Source organism: Phoxinus phoxinus (genome assembly GCF_949152265.1).
Source record: "Phoxinus phoxinus genome assembly, chromosome: 17".
In the NCBI taxonomy this organism is placed as follows: Eukaryota; Metazoa; Chordata; class Actinopteri; order Cypriniformes; family Leuciscidae; genus Phoxinus; species Phoxinus phoxinus.
Genome location: NC_136892.1, coordinates 987501 through 1005000, shown reverse-complemented (window position 1 = coordinate 1005000; position 17500 = coordinate 987501). Strand labels below are relative to the sequence as shown.

Here is a 17500-nt window from a genome sequence, read left to right as displayed (position 1 = left end):
ACTACATGAATAACTGTTTCACAGCAGAACTGAGCAGAACTGAGCTGGACTGAGCAGAACTGAGCTCCTGAAGCTGGACTGAGCAGAACTGAGCAGAACTGAGCTCCTGAAGCAGAACTGAGCAGAACTGAGCTCCTGAAGCTGGACTGAGGCGCTACTCTCTTCTGGAGACTGTGGCATTATTCCCTTAGCTCAGTGAAGCTCTGAAACTCTGATGTAAAGCGCTATACATAAAGCTGACTCGACAATACTTTCTAAAGGAAAAATACTCAAATTACAGTATTAATTACTTCACACTACTGACATCCGCATACATTAACAACTGCAACAATTGTTCAGTACTCCTGTAAATAATAATAATAAACACTTTATTTTAAGGTGTCCGTGTCACAGTGTAAACATGCAAGCACTGAGTAATATTCAGCAACCTTACTTTAGGGTTAGGTTGAGGGTTAGTTGCATAATCTACTGTTACTACATGTAACAAGGACACTGTAAAATAGTGTTATCACTAATATTAATGATTGGCGTCTGCCCACTCCAGACTGTGCGGATCTCTGTCCTCACTACAGTGGATTAGCTGTTATTTCCAGGGGACGCACTGAGAGCGAGTCCTTAATCTGCTGAGCGCTACACAACACGACCTCATCAGACCCGCGCCGGCGGCAGTACCTGTGCGTCTGTGCGCCCGACCCCGCGCGCGTCCCCATCCTCGCTAGTCCTCCGCACACAGCGCTGAAGAGAGTAGCGCTGAGCTAAACTCACAGAACATCATGAGTGTGTGAGACCCAGGCCGAGCTGGACATGCGGATCAACCTCTCTCCAGCGAGTGAGTGTGTGTGTGTGTGTGTGGAGGTCAGAGCGGATCATGTCGTTACGTAAAGGAACCATCCAGACCGTGACGCAGTTCCTGTCCGCTGGCCGCTTCTGAACGCATGCATGGGAATGTTTCCAGGCCACATTCCTCTCAGCTCCAGCAGAGCCGGCGGGACAATAATAGCTGGAGGAGCAGCTGGTCCACACTCCACACTCTCCCAGACTCACTCCCGCGCTGGAGCGTCTACATCTCCGCTAGAGATCGGACTGGCGGATCAATCGCACTGAAAGCCTCATGTAAACACGATGAGATATCGATCCCGATGAGACATCGATATCCAATTGAAAGGAGTGGTTTATTCCTTTACTAATCCGATCCAGAGAACATGTGAACACTTGATCGGATTGATAGGGACTGCAGATGAAAAGTAGTTATTTTGACTAATTCTGGCATATTTACATGGTGTATATTTATACAACAATGTTTATGAATATGCATGGTCATTAATATGCTATTAAATAAACCAATAAAATAAAAATAAAACCGAAACTAAAAGGACTGCGCATGTGCAATGACGCAGAAATAGCGTAATGACGGTGAAACATCATAATGACGTAGAAGTAGCGCAATGCATAATGACGTGTAATGACTTTGAAATAGCGTAAAAACATAGAAATAGCGTAATGATGTAGAAATAGCGTAATGATGTAGAAATAGCGTAATGACGTAGAAATAGCGTAATGATGTAGAAATAGCGTAATGATGTAGAAATAGCGTAATGACGTAGAAATAGCGCAATGACGTAGAAATAGCGTAATGACGTGTAAAGACTTAGAAATAGCGTAATGACGTGTAAAGACTTAGAAATAGCGTAATGACGTAGAAATAGCGTAATGACGTGTAATGACTTAGAAATAGCATAATGACGTAGAAATAGCGTAATGACGTGTAGTGACGTAGAAATAGCGTAATGAAGTAGAAATAGCTTAATGACGTAGAAATAGCGCAATGACGTGTAATGACGTAGAAATAGCGCAATGACGTAGAAATAGCGCAATGACGTGTAATGACTTAGAAATAGCGTAAAAACAGGAATAGCGTAATGACGTAGAAATAGCGTAATGACGTAGAAATAGCGTAATGACGTAGAAATAGCGTAATGACGTGTAATGACTTAGAAATAGCGCAATGACGTAGAAATAGCGTAATGACATAGAAATAGCGTAATGACATAGAAATAACGTAATGACGTAGAAATAGCCTAATGCGTAATGACGTAGAAATAGCGTAATGACGTAGAAATAGCGCAATGACGTGTAATGACGTAGAAATAGCGTAATGATGTAGAAATAGCGTAATGACGTGTAATGACTTAGAAATAGCGTAATGACGTAGAAATAGCGTAATGACATAGAAATAGCGTAATGACATAGAAATAGCGTAATGACAGAAATAGCGTAATGACATAGAAATAGCGTAATGACAGAAATAGCGTAATGACATAGAAATAGCGTAATGACAGAAATAGCGTAATGACATAGAAATAGCCTAATGACGTAGAAATAGCCTAATGCGTAATGACGTAGAAATAGCGTAATGACGTAGAAATAGCGTAATGACGTAGAAATAGCGTAATGACGTAGAAATAGCGTAATGACGTAGAAATAGCGTAATGACGTGTAGTGACGTAGAAATAGCGTAATGAAGTAGAAATAGCGTAATGACGTAGAAATAGCGTAATGACGTGTAATGACGTAGAAATAGCGTAATGATGTAGAAATTACGCAGAAATAGCGTAATGACGTAGAAATAGCGTAATGAGGTATGCGCTGAACGAGCTGTTCTTCTGTTGAATAAAGTGTGGTATAAACGAGTTTCCCGTCATTCTAATAGTGTTGTCAAAAATATCGATATTTCGATAAATATCGATACCGAAATATCTGAACGGTACCAATACTAATTTCCCGAAGTATCGATACTAGCCGAGCTTTCACTTTCACTTCTCTCCAAAGGCGCGTGACGCACTCGTCTCATTCGCTCTGGTTAAATAGCAAAAGTGAAGTGAATGGAAAGATGGCGAGGGTAGCGCCCCCGCGACCGGCTTTGGTTGATTGATAAAGAACATCGCGAGCGGGCATGTCGGAGAATAGCGCGGACACGCGTAAAAACACACCGCGAGCGGGCATGTCGGAGAATAGCGCGGACACGCGTAAAAACACACCGCGAGCGGGCATGTCGGAGAATAGCGCGGACACGCGTAAAAACACACCGCGAGCGGGCATGTCGGAGAATAGCGCGGACACGCGTAAAAACACACCGCGAGCGGGCATGTCGGAGTCGGATAATAGCGCGGACACGCGTAAAAACACACCGCGAGCGGGCATGTCGGAGAATAGCGCGGACACGCGTAAAAACACACCGCGAGCGGGCATGTCGGAGAATAGCGCGGACACGCGTAAAAACACACCGCGAGCGGGCATGTCGGAGAATAGCGCGGACACGCGTAAAAACACACCGCGAGCGGGCATGTCGGAGAATAGCGCGGACACGCGTAAAAACACACCGCGAGCGGGCATGTCGGAGTCGGATAATAGCGCGGACACGCGTAAAAACACACCGCGAGCGGGCATGTCGGAGTCGGATAATAGCGCGGACACGCGTAAAAACACACCGCGAGCGGGCATGTCGGAGTCGGATAATAGCGCGGACACGCGTAAAAACACACCGCGAGCGGGCATGTCGGAGAATAGCGCGGACACGCGTAAAAACACACCGCGAGCGGGCATGTCGGAGAATAGCGCGGACACGCGTAAAAACACACCGCGAGCGGGCATGTCGGAGAATAGCGCGGACACGCGTAAAAACACACCGCGAGCGGGCATGTCGGAGTCGGATAATAGCGCGGACACGCGTAAAAACACACCGCGAGCGGGCATGTCGGAGTCGGATAATAGCGCGGACACGCGTAAAAACACACCGCGAGCGGGCATGTCGGAGTCGGATAATAGCGCGGACACGCGTAAAAACACACCGCGAGCGGGCATGTCGGAGAATAGCGCGGACACGCGTAAAAACACACCGCGAGCGGGCATGTCGGAGAATAGCGCGGACACGCGTAAAAACACACCGCGAGCGGGCATGTCGGAGAATAGCGCGGACACGCGTAAAAACACACCGCGAGCGGGCATGTCGGAGAATAGCGCGGACACGCGTAAAAACACACCGCGAGCGGGCATGTCGGAGAATAGCGCGGACACGCGTAAAAACACACCGCGAGCGGGCATGTCGGAGTCGGATAATAGCGCGGACACGCGTAAAAACACACCGCGAGCGGGCATGTCGGAGTCGGATAATAGCGCGGACACGCGTAAAAACACACCGCGAGCGGGCATGTCGGAGTCGGATAATAGCGCGGACACGCGTAAAAACACACCGCGAGCGGGCATGTCGGAGAATAGCGCGGACACGCGTAAAAACACACCGCGAGCGGGCATGTCGGAGAATAGCGCGGACACGCGTAAAAACACACCGCGAGCGGGCATGTCGGAGAATAGCGCGGACACGCGTAAAAACACACCGCGAGCGGGCATGTCGGAGAATAGCGCGGACACGCGTAAAAACACACCGCGAGCGGGCATGTCGGAGAATAGCGCGGACACGCGTAAAAACACACCGCGAGCGGGCATGTCGGAGAATAGCGCGGACACGCGTAAAAACACACTGCGAGCGGGCATGTCGGAGAATAGCGCGGACACGCGTAAAAACACACCGCGAGCGGGCATGTCGGAGTCGGATAATAGCGCGGACACGCGTAAAAACACACCGCGAGCGGGTATGTCGGAGTCGGATAATAGCGCGGACACGCGTAAAAACACACCGCGAGCGGGCATGTCGGAGTCGGATAATAGCGCGGACACGCGTAAAAACACACCGCGAGCGGGCATGTCGGAGTCGGATAATAGCGCGGACACGCGTAAAAACACACCGCGAGCGGGCATGTCGGAGTCGGATAATAGCGCGGACACGCGTAAAAACACACCGCGAGCGGGCATGTCGGAGTCGGATAATAGCGCGGACACGCGTAAAAACACACCGCGAGCGGGCATGTCGGAGTCGGATAATAGCGCGGACACGCGTAAAAACACACCGCGAGCGGGCATGTCGGAGTCGGATAATAGCGCGGACACGCGTAAAAACACACCGCGAGCGGGCATGTCGGAGAATAGCGTGGACACGCGCTTCACACCGCGAGCGGGCATGTCGGAGAATAGCGTGGACACGCGCTTCACACCGCGAGCGGGCTGCGGGCACCCAAAAGATTGTTTGACAATCAATAATCCCTCACATCACTCAGTTTTTAAAATTATTTTATAGGTGTAAACAGATTTAAGGAACAGGCCCCAGGGGTACCATTTAGCAAGCATAGGCTACGCTCAGCATCAGGGGTGTTTGTTGTTTGGACAGACCTTTCCCCACTGCTAAAAACAATCCTAAAGGAAACACTGTAACTCTTCTCATTTTAACTTTTCTGAAACATTAACCAAGATGGCCTAGTATTGTTGTTGATATGAGTCTGTGTTGTCTCGTTTTTTCACCGTAATTCTTAAAGTTAACATAATCTGACTGAGGAATCTTAGACAAGTAAATATTTTAACTGTGGTCAAATGTAAATTAACTTGTGCCTATTTAACTTTATTCAGAAAATTATTATTTGCCTTCATTAGAGATTATCATCAATTTGATTACACAGATATTAATTAAACTGAACAGCTAGACAATGGCATCTCTGAATTCAATAATGAAATGCCTTTAACTGAAAATTGAATGTTTAATCTTATTATTATACATTACTGACACTCTATCCTCCAATTTGATACTGTTAAGTGCTTTTTTGTTACAGCAGGCTATATTTTAATCTTTGATAGGTTATACAAATACAACGGGTCATGTTAGCCCTGGTCCAATTAAAAAATATTAACAGATAGAACTCAGGACATTTTTGTTCATGTAAAATATATCTCATTGTCATGTTCTAGACTTGTTATATTTAGCTTTAAATAAAAAAAAATACCCCCTTAATATTGTGGCAGTTTTTTTCTCTGTGGTATCGAAAATGGTATCGAATATCGATATTTTTCAAGGTATCGTATCGAAGTTAGAAATTCTAGTATCGTGACAACACTACATTCTAAAATCCTCCTTTCACTGCGTCTCTGAAGTGGAGCAGGACAACGTCTGGGACATTTCTCCGTGACCACAACAGATGCGACACGCAATAAAGGCGTCTTTTCCATGTCACATTTAGAGCTGTTGTCCTAACAGCAGCGACGGCGATACGCAACGATTCTATTTTAGAAGCAGTTTCTATTTCTAACTTCAATCACGGCTGGAATAACAACATAAATATGACAATGATAATCCCAGGGGATGATTCTGTGCTTTTTTTAATCAATGCAAGTTTGAATATCATTTTGACTGAGCTTTATAGCCGTACTGAGAGACGGTGAATAATTCACCTCGGATCTTTAATAATTTGCAATGTTAAAATTGTGTAATATTTATTATTAATTAATGTACTTATTTCGTTGTGAGTGCAGCAGTGTGCTAGCACAGAGACTCCGCCGTCACTCTTCTGATTGGCTGTGGTTTGTGATTGATTTGGTTGCGAGTGCAGTGTGCTTGCACAGACTCCGCCCACACTCTTCTGATTGGCTGTGGTTTATTATTGATTTGGTTGCGAGTGCAGTGTGCTTACACAGACTCCGCCCACACTCTTCTGATTGGCTGTGGTTTATTATTGATTTGGTTGTGAGTGCAGTGTGCTTACTGCTTACACAGACTCCGCCCACACTCTTCTGATTGGCTGTGGTTTATTATTGATTTGATTAGGAGTGCAGTGTGCTTGCACAGAGACTCCGCCCACACTCTCTTCTGATTGGCTGTGGTTTGTGATTGATTTGATTACTGGATTATTCAATAACAAATACACTTTTTAACAGTTTCTACCATAGACAGTGTTTTTATCCGAACTATAAACTGTTATCCAGTACTTCAGTGATGTATGAATATTAGGAACACAGAAATAAAGATACTGTGCGTCTCATACCTGTGCATGACAGCGGCTCTCTCTGGACCAGCAGATCTGAAGCTTCGCTGTGATTGGGTCAAACGTTTAACAGACACAGGCCAATCGCTGCCGCTCAGGAATAAGATCACGAGCGTGTCTGAATCAGATCGCCATCTTTTAACGATTAATCATGCAGTTAGAGTAAGATCTCTTGAACATTCCTCCTTATTGTCCTATAATAACTGCAGGCAATCCACACTCACATGATCTCGCAGCGAAAGAATGACACATGCTGACATCATGAACCACAATCCTCTCATCTGACACACTCTCTCCGGTCACACACACACACACACACACACACACACACACACACACACACACACACAATAAGGCATAGAGAAGTCACATTTTAAAACTTAAACACGTAATCCAGTTGTTCTCAAACTTTTTTGGCCACACCCCCTTAAACCTTTAAACAAACAAGTACTAATTAAAATACTAATAGTTCTGTAGTTTCCTACAGTTTTATATCTATACATGACAACTGATGATCAGAACACACAGAATGTTTTCAGTGATCAGGGTGAGGTCAAGAGGTCACGAGGTCACGACACACACTCCAATACTGCAGCACTGAACTGTTTCATAACTGGTGTGTGTATCCTAAGATAACTCCAACGAGTCTAAAGCGTAATACCAGCTTAAAGGGATAGTTCACTTTAAAATTAAAACTCTGTCATCATTTACTCACCCTCAAGTTGTTTCAAACCTGTATGAATTTATTTCTTCTGCTAAACACAAAGAAAGATATTTTGAAGAATGTCAGTAACCAAACAGTTAACTGGTCCCATTGACTTCCATAGTAGGAAAAAAAAAGACTATGGAAGTCAATGGGTACAGACTACTGTTTGGTTACTGACATTCTTCAAAATATCTTTCTTTGTGTTCAGCAGAAGAAATAAATTCATACAGGTTTGAAACAACTTGAGGGTGAGTAAATGATGACAGAGTTTTAATTTTAAAGTGAACTATCCCTTTAACCTCCAGCGTAGAGTAGTGTGTGTTCGGCGGCTGACCCCGCTTGAGCTTCTGATGGCCTGTGTGTGTGTGTGTGTGTATGGCCTAAGCCGCCGACACCAACACATCTCACGATGCAAGTTAAGATCATGTTTCTTATGTTAAGCTGTTGCATTAACAACTGCTGGTTTCATTTAATTTAATAAATAAAAATTATTTGATAAACTGGACACACTGCATGAGGGAATTTTAAAAGTGTGATTTGCAGATGAGGATATCTCACGTGAATGTTTGCTCACTCGTGGTGTGTGTACAGTGTGGTAACGCTGTTGATCAAGACTTTACCCAACACAAGGAAGCTGGATTTCAATCTTTGTATAAAATTGAAAAAGCACAAAAACTCCAAATGCCCTTTTGTTTTTTTATCAGCCCTTCAAAAAAATATGTGACCCTGGACCACAAAACTAGTCACATGGGTGTGTGTGTGTTTTTTTTTATCACCTGAAAGCTGAATAAATAATCTCTCCATTGATGTGTGGTGTGTTAGGATATTACAATATTTGGTCGAGACACAACTATTGAAAATCTGGAATCTGAGCAAAAAAATGTAAACATTGAGAAAATCTCCTTTAAAGTTGTGCATTTATGTTCACGATTGTGCTGCATTCACTCACAGAAATACATGTTTTATATATTTACGGTAGGACATTTACTAAATATCTTCATGGAACATGATCTTAATATCCTCATGATTTTTGGCATAAAAGAAAAATGGATACATTTTTGACCCGTACAGTATATATGCTATTGCCACAGATATACCCGTGCTCAAAATAATAAGTAGTTATAGTAAGACAAACTTAAATTAAACTAATTAGTTCAGTTAAATAAACTTTTATGAGTATTTAGCACTTTCCTTTTCTTTCGAGTTCACAGAACTGATATATTGTAAGTAAGCTGAACGGTGTCATTGTTTTGAGTTTAACGAAATTATTTATTTGAATTTAGACGAACTTAAGTTTCTCTAGCTATGTTTCCATCCACACGTTTTTATCCGAATTAAGTGATATCGAATTAAAAATGCCGTATGGAAGCAGTAAAATTCGATTGAATTTCATGAATATCGACTCAAATGAAATGCGTTCGGTCTCATCGGATTTGATCTTGATCGATATACGGCTTATGCGATAAACGCTGATGATCGAGATAAGCGTTATTTGCCGAATAAATGAATTGCATTTTGTCTTGCAAAACTTTGTTCGCAAATGTTGGCTTGAATGTTGTGCGATTCAGTGCGAAAATGAATGAAAACACCTTAAAATGTCTCAAATCAATTTGATATACCAATATTTGATTGCAAAACAGCAGTGACGTCGTTACACAGGTTTATATTCGCTTTAAAGCCGTTGGATGGAAACACACTTTCACCAGCTTTATTCGCATGAGTTTTTTTTACCGAACTTCAGATCATTCGATTGACAAGTGGATGGAAACTTAGCTACTGTAACGCACTCAAAAAGGGAGAGTAAATGCTAAAATTAAGTGTAATATAATGTATTTGTTGTGTGCCAGACTAATGTTAAGTGGGAGATTTAGTAATGATTAATGTTTTGTTATGCTAATTTGGAAGAATTTCTGTTCATGTTGGTGTTAGGATAGTTTCCATCATGGTGACGAGTGGAGCATGAGCAAATAAAACCTTTATATTGTTGACCTCGTACAGCAAGTGCTCAATATGTTAGCCAATTAGTACGTTATCGGATTAGCTTGTCAAAACTAACTAAGTTTATAATAATAAAAGTGTTCACATTGAGATTGCATGAAAGTCAATTGTATGAATTTTTATTTGAATTGTTCTTAACTTGAAATGTTTAAGTACAAAATAAAAATCTGCTAGTTCTGCTGACTTAAACTTTGAATCTCAGAACTTAAAATATTTGATTGCTTAAATGTTTTGAGTTCTGCCAACTTATTCGGGTTTACCGTGTGCGACTCGAGACTGTGTGTGTGGTCCTGGGTCACACACACACACACACACACACACACACACACACGAGTTCTGCAAGAGTGCTGTGTTCACTGCTCAGATTAATACAGTAATGGAGGCGCTACTGTACAACACACACTCCACGCCGACAGCCGGAGTGAACTGTAGTTTGCTAATACTGTCAGTTAGAAATAAATTAAAAGGAAACCTAGCATTGGGGATTAGTTGCTTTTTCATGTTGTACCGAACCCCGACTTCTGTGTACCGTTACACCCCTAACACACACACACACACACACACACACACACACACACACACACGTTAAGTGCTAAAACATTTTACTGAGTGAAAATTTGTGGGTAAAATCCTTTTACAAAAAAAAAACCCAATGAACTACATTATGAAGTAAATATATGTTCACTAGTGATAAAAAGTGCACACCATGCATCTACATATCACCACTCCTCGCTTCCATAAATAAAATGCATTACAACATAAGCAGCTCTGTCATTGAAGCAGAAGTGTTATTAATATAATGAGGATCTTCAAATATAGTCTTTGACAATGACGGTCCTTGGAGTTAATAAAGCTTGAGAACCACTGGAGCTTTACATCAGGATTATCTAAATCCCAAACTTTCTTCCAAATGCTTATAATCAAACACTACAAACGAGATGAAGATGAAAGTCTGTGTGCAACAGAAATTATTCCAACGCTTATTGTTCTGCAGAAGTTTGCATTAGTGTCTGAAAGCAATTAAATACTTCACACAAGTTACTAGATATCATCTGCACATCTGAAGCAAATCCACTAAACACACTTATGTGGATGAGCGCGTGAACACACTGACAGCGCGAGCCTGTGTGATGATGACGCGGTCACGTGCCAGTCTCGCGCACGCACGCAAACATATCATCACCAACGGCAAATACACACACTCCCTAAACGCAGTGAAATCTGGCCTAAGAGAGTCAACAACATCGCGTTTCATTAGACAACACAATAACTGAGTCAACAACAAAAGCTTTCTGGAATAAATAATACGTTTAGAGAAAAGTGACGTGCGCCAACAAAGGGTTAACCGAACCAATCAGCGTAAGACTAAACGAAGAGGCTACAGATGGAGAAAACCACACACAAGCACACACTACACGACTCTGAGCTCAGACAGATATATCCACAGGGACACCTGAGAACACGCTGGCGTGTGTGTGATGATATGTGTGCTCTCCGGAAGCTGCCCGACACGCACCTGAACACCGAGTCCTCTTTGCTGCTCCGCGCGGGCGGTGAAAGCGCACTTCTCTTGTTGAAGAGCTTGTGGAACAGCGTGGGGGCCATAATGGACCCGCTATTCGGAGGAAAACTCCTTTTTGTGTTCAATTCCTGAGGCACTCTCGACTCCAGCACACGGACTCCATTTGTGGGACAGTCATATGACTGCCGTTAGTCACACGAGCTGCTTGGCAACGCCACTGCGCTCCGATTGGCTGATTATCTGCGGCGCTTCCCTCCGCGTTCCTGATTGGCTGATATTTTGGTTTTTAGACCACGTGGTCAGAATGGCTGTGTTGATGTTTTGGGGTTGCGTTTAAAACGGATGCATTTCAGCTATTGTATGGAAACCTATTCCCTCCACACGAGAAAAACAAATCATAAATCATAATGAATACTCACACTCTCTATCTATCTCTCTCTCACACACACACACACACAAATCATAATTAATACTTACACACACTCACACTGAGACTCACTCTCTATCTCTCACACAAACACACTCAAATCATAATTAATACTTACTCACACACACTCACACTGAGATTCACTCACTCTCTCTCTCACACACACACACACAAATCATAATTAATACACAAACAGTCTAAAAATAATGAGACACCAAGTCATATTTATAAGATGAAAATTAAATTAGGACGTAAAAAGTCGTATGACTAAATTCGACTTTTAAAACCTCATAATTTAATTAGTATGTCATCATTTCATAATTATGATAAAATGTAAAAAAAATATGACTTAGTATTTTTAATCTCTTAATTATGACTTAGTATGTCATATTTATGATTCACCAAAGCATGATTGTTCATATAATAGGCATTAAATATAGCATTTCATCCTTTTTAATTTTATCCACAAAATAATTTAGTAAATCAAGATCAGTTGCACAATGTTCTTTATTATTAGTTTTTTAGTATTTATTAATCTTTTACACATCAACATTTAGTATAAATAATTTAATTTATAAGGTTCTCTTCCCATTAAATTCCATGTAAAATCTCATCTATTCCACTGTTGGCTTCTACTCTGCATTAAAATCATCAGTTAAGTTCATATTACATAACTCGACTTCATTGTACACAGTCATATTCCATAAGAAGACAGATGCATAATAATGATCCCTTGTGTTTGTTTCACCCAGATAAATAAGTGTGCGTCCCTCTCGAGGTCTTCCGGAGCCGTAGAGCAGAAAACACTGCCTTATATTGAGATGACAGTGTCGCCCTCTGCTGGTCAGATCCGCTCAGCTGCTGGACGGGATCTGTGGGAACAGGAACACATTCCCAGAGGAACATGAACCCCTGTCAGTGTCAAAGCGTCTGTATGGGGAATACGGGGAGAGTTACCGGTTTGGCTGGAAACGTGAACGAGTGTGTTTGTTTCAGTCGGTGGAAAAAGGCTTCTCTCTCACGCGCATCTGCAAAGTCAAAGAATCTCACAGGATTATCTGAGGATACGCTCCCGTCCGGATGATCCCGGTTTTCCCGCTGATCCCGCAGCTCAACCTGAACACGCTTGTGGCTCGACACGTTCCGGACGCTCACGATGTCACTGAACGTCACTTTTCTGCATTTCAGGAGTTTTCTTTTCTCTGCAAAACACTGAAAAGGAAAATGTTTTAATTTTACTGTGGATGTTGAGTTATGATACTGTACACACACACACACACACACACACACACACACACACACACACACACACACACACACACGAAGCCAGAGCTTTCCCTATCCAATGTTTTTTTGCCTCGTTCTAAAAAATAATTCCGTAAACACGACGTTGTTTCAAGAAATATCTGCGTACACACGAAACCACTGAAACCGACTCAAAACGATGTAGTATACATGCCAGACCAGTATGTGGTGCTGTAATTCTGCCATAGAGATACAATAAAAACGGAGAAGAAGACTTTGAGCATGCGCATAAACCTTGCGCGCTGTATACAATATTAGGCACAGTAACGTCTTCTTTTATTTTTTACCAAGAACTTTATTAAACAATATGAACAACCATAAATGGCCTGGTACAAAATAGGGATGAGTCACGATATTGCGGACTCATAAAGCTGGCCACAAAGAACCGGCAAAAGTAATGAATGTGTCAAATATAGCAAGGAGACATTTTAATTGTTTAAAGGAACACTCCGACTCCGACGCAGCACCTGAGACGCGCCGTTGTTTCTTCTGTCAACAAAACCAACGGCGCGTCTCAGGTGCTGCGGTTTTCACTCCGCCCAAGTAGCAGTGCTTCGCCTTCAGAGAATATAGTTCCCAGTATTTATACGGTTAAAATATGTCTGTGTCTCATGTGACTTTGTTTTTTGTACACTCTGTGACTATACAAATCACAACATGTAAATAGAAAAATTTTGCGTTATTTTGTCACTTATTTGGATTAGTATGCTAGCTGCAACCATTTACATCCAGTCTTTGTGCTAAGCTAGGCTAGCGGTGGGTGCGTCAAACAGACTTATAGCACGCACGGAGATGAAAAAGGTATGTATGGACTTATCTAACTCTGGGGGATAAGGTGAATAGGCTAAAGTCCCAAAAAGTCGGAGTGTTCCTTTAAAAATTTCAAGCATTCTATAGATATATTTCTGAGTTTCGGTTCATTTATGAGACGAGTTCCAGTTCACGAGCAATGCAAGTTAGCCTATATTGCGCCGGCGCGTCCATGTCCTGATTATATTGTCTGCTATATTTGCTTCTTATTTATTAAATCCAGGCAATTGGTTGATGAAACATTGATTAAAATTAAGATAAAATTTATACAAAACGAAATTCACTTTAAAGAAAGGCTTTATACAAAACAAAACTTAATGAAGTGGTCAAAATTATGTCTCCTGATATATTGCGCATCTTATGATTACTCATGCTTTCATAAATCAACATAGATGAAATAAAAAAAATAACATATTATTTAAACATAAATATTAAACTAAATACATTTTCTTTAATGCTACGACAGGCCTACTGAGAAATTTAATGTCGGAGTGGAATTTGAGCGAGCGCCGTTGTGCCGGAGAGCATGTGGGGCAGGAGTGCGGTTTCTGAATAGCCTAATAATCAAATAATTCCCAGCGATCGTCGAATATTATTTTTGCTTGAAATGCCCATCCCTACAACATACGAAATGTCTTAACAGACAGACCAGCACCATAGCATAAGACAAATATAAAGAAATACAATAAAAATACATTCAACTAAATAATAAATGAAGGAATAAAAGAGGCTCAGTAGCTTCTTCAGCATTATAATATATTATTATACAAGCATGTAGTCGGCAGTTGTTGATGTTATGTGACTGAGCGGTGTCTGACTAGTCCATACATGGGGTGATGACATCATCGTTTCACAAAATATACGGATTGGCTGTATACACGAAAACGCAAGCGTGTCGTTTTCAGATTTATCCACTCTGGGACCCGGTTTCAAAAAATAGCGGTTTCAGTCTCTCAAAACGCCAGATCCGTCTGGACGAAACGTCAATATGACACAAAATTTTTACGTATACAGCTAAACGCGTCTCCGTGTGGACAGGGCCTAGGACACACACTCGTTGTACTCGTTACATCATAAGAAGAATGGCATCTACGCTAATTTTAGTGTCTTTGTTTATCTCGAGGTTTTCCCGCAGCCTGCCGGATCCAGGCCGTATCCAGATCTGAGGACGGACCTTCGCCTGGACCCGATGACACCGCAGTGCTGAAGTGCCAACTAGCCTCTCCCTATGGAGGATCCCTTTACCACTCTACAGATAAAGCGTTGTGGGAAAATTACGGTTTTGCGTATCTACCCCGAAGTGATAAAATTGTGTATAAAATTTTAAGGCCAGACAAGTAGTTTGTTAAGCTTGGTTTATAGGGAATTACAAACCTGCGCACATATATTCAAATGCGCATAACTATAGAATTAATTCTTGATGCACACGTGAGCGCCATCAGCGTTTCTCACAGGTTCGCGTTTAAAGTCTGTGTAGAGAGAACGGTGTCGTCTTAGCGGCCTCTAATTTAATAACTAATGATCGTTGCGACGGAAGTGAATCACTCAAAAACTAACTTTAGCTGGAAAATATCTTTATTCAAGAACCGCTATAAAGCCAAAACAATCTGTTACCTTAAATTTTAGTTACAGTTTATCTCTGTAAAGCCGCTTTGAAACAATCTACATTGTTAAAAGCGCTATATAAATGAAGATGAATTGACACACACACGCTCAGACACACACACAGACACACACGCTCAGACACACATGCTCAGACTTCTTCTTCTTCTTATGCAGTCCATCGATTTCGAAGATGACGTCACTTCTAGGATGCGTTGGTGGAGTGTAGAGGCAGCCGCTGCTATTGGCGGTGCCGTTAAAGCTGTGAAGCCCGATCCGGGAGCCACACGTCCTTCCGCAGTCGGCACATGTGAGTGCTGAGTCTGGGGATGGGTGTAGTTGTGTCTGGGGATGGGTGTAGTTGTGGCTGTGGCGTTGGTGTCTGCGCTGATGGAGCACAGTTCTGTGTTGGGCGTGCTGTGATTCGATCTGTAGGGCCCCCAGACCACATGCAGAACTCCATGCCTGACGGTTGGCAGATGTTGTTTCCAGGACTCCAGGGTTGATGCCACAGCTTTTCAGGGTCCCCTTGAGGTGGTCCTTGTAGCGACGCTTCTAACCCCCGGGTCTCCTGTTGGCTGCGTATATCTGCCCATAGAGGACCTGCCGGGGTAGGCGGTGGGAGGGCATGCGGATAACATGTCCAACCCATCGCAGTTGCCGCCTAGCAAGGGTTGCCTCCATGCTGCTGGAGTTGGTGCGCTGTAGGATGTCCTTGTGGGGGATTTTATCTTTCCATGTGACACGTAGTATGCATCTGATGTGAAAGCCCTCGAGACACCGAATGTGCCTGCGGTAGGAAGTCCAAGCTTCTGCACCAAACAGCAGGGTGGAAACGCAGACTGCCTGACAGACGGCCGCTTTTGGTGAAGGTACGGAGATCTTTATTAACAAAGACTCGAGATTGAAGTGTACCAAAGGCAGAGGAGGCGAGGTTTATGCATGCCTGGATCTCGTTGTCTATGAGGCAGGTGGGTGTTAGGATGCTTTCAAGGTAGCAGAAGTGCTGAACAACCTTTACTGGTGTGCCATGGATGTAGAATTCAGGGGGTGTGGGGACCGTGGTCTGTGCAATGATCTTGACTTGTAGGCCACAAGCTTGGTAGACTGCGCATACAACATCCAGTTTGTGCTGCATTGCGGTAGGGCTGTGGGCTGAGAGGGCATCAGCGTATTGCAGTTCATGAATTGTGATGGTAGTGGTCTTGGTGATGGCTTGCAAGCAGCGGAGGTTAAAGAGGTTCCCGTCCCGACGAAACTCGACAAACACCCTCGTCGGGGGCAGGGCTGAGGGAGATGCAGGAGAGGAGGGTGACTGCAAGAGGATGAAGATCACTGGAGCCATTGGAGATCACTACTCACCCCTGCCTCACTTCTACCTGCACAGGAAAGGAGGGGGATTGAGATGTACCCACAATCACACCAGCCTGCATGCCAACGTGGAACTGTTGTAGGATGTTCAGAAGCCTTGGTGGCACCCCAAACTTCTCCAGAATGACCCAAAGGACTTGCCGGTCAATTGTGTCAAAAGCCTTTGCCAGGTCGATGAAGGCAATGAACAGGTCTTTGTTCTGTTCTCTGGCCTTCTCCTGTATTTGGCGCAGGACAAAGATCATGTCGGAGGAGGACTAATGTGTTCCGAGGATTCTTGTGGATGTGGTGAGCAGGTACCCGGCTTTCTTTAGAGCCTCTGCAGGGACTCCATCAGGACCAGCAGACTTATTGTCCTTGAGGCTTCGTGCTGCGAGGACTTCTGAGAACCTGAGTGGGTCATCAAGCTCATGCACAGGTGGGAGCTTTGGGAGGCGCTGCAGGACAGTGGGGTCAGTTGGGTTGTTTTGATTGAGGAAGGTGTTAAAATGTTCAGTCCAACGCTCAAGAATTCCTTGTTTGTCCTTGTGCAGTATTGTGCCTTCTGTAGATCTGATAAGGGTGATTCTGCGTTTTTGGGGTCCATATAGTGATTTTATTGAGAGTTGTTGGTGTACGCATAGCCTTGGATTTCATGGGCTTTCCTAAGCCACCAGTCATTCTCCATTATGCGAAGCCGTCGTTGCACCTCAGCACGGATGTTACTCCAGTGTGAGCGCAGAGAGGGAGATTGTGGATTGGAGAGGTGGGCAGTGAGGGCTTTACGCTTCTCCTCCAGAAGGTTGAGTATTTCGGGGGAGCTGTCGTCAATCCAGTCCTGGTGACGTTTGGAAGTG

At 43.3% G+C, this 17500-nt stretch overlaps 2 protein-coding genes across 10 annotated transcripts in view; both read right to left on the bottom strand.

The window, feature by feature from the left end:
• The window catches only part of fnip1 (folliculin interacting protein 1), a 46612-nt gene extending 35281 nt beyond the window's left edge, over nucleotides 1-11331 (bottom strand). For 2 of the 3 annotated variants that reach the window (XM_079585614.1, XM_079585616.1), the window contains exon 1: nucleotides 11144-11331. In XM_079585614.1, coding sequence (XP_079441740.1) covers nucleotides 11144-11232 — 89 coding nt within the window. In that variant the 5' untranslated portion in view covers nucleotides 11233-11331. Of the gene's footprint in view, nucleotides 1-672; nucleotides 869-11143 lie in introns of those variants that run through there. The other variant, XM_079585615.1, reaches the window with a different exon arrangement.
• A 684-nt stretch (nucleotides 11332-12015) lies between these two features.
• Nucleotides 12016-17500, bottom strand: part of LOC306984963 (uncharacterized protein) — a 12850-nt gene continuing 7365 nt past the window's right edge. For 5 of the 7 annotated variants that reach the window (XM_079586776.1, XM_079586777.1, XM_079586779.1 and 2 more), the window contains one exon: nucleotides 12078-12788. In XM_079586776.1, coding sequence (XP_079442902.1) covers nucleotides 12498-12788 — 291 coding nt within the window. In that variant the 3' untranslated portion in view covers nucleotides 12078-12497. Of the gene's footprint in view, nucleotides 12789-17500 lie in introns of all 7 variants that reach the window. The other 2 variants (XM_079586778.1, XM_079586782.1) reach the window with 2 other exon arrangements.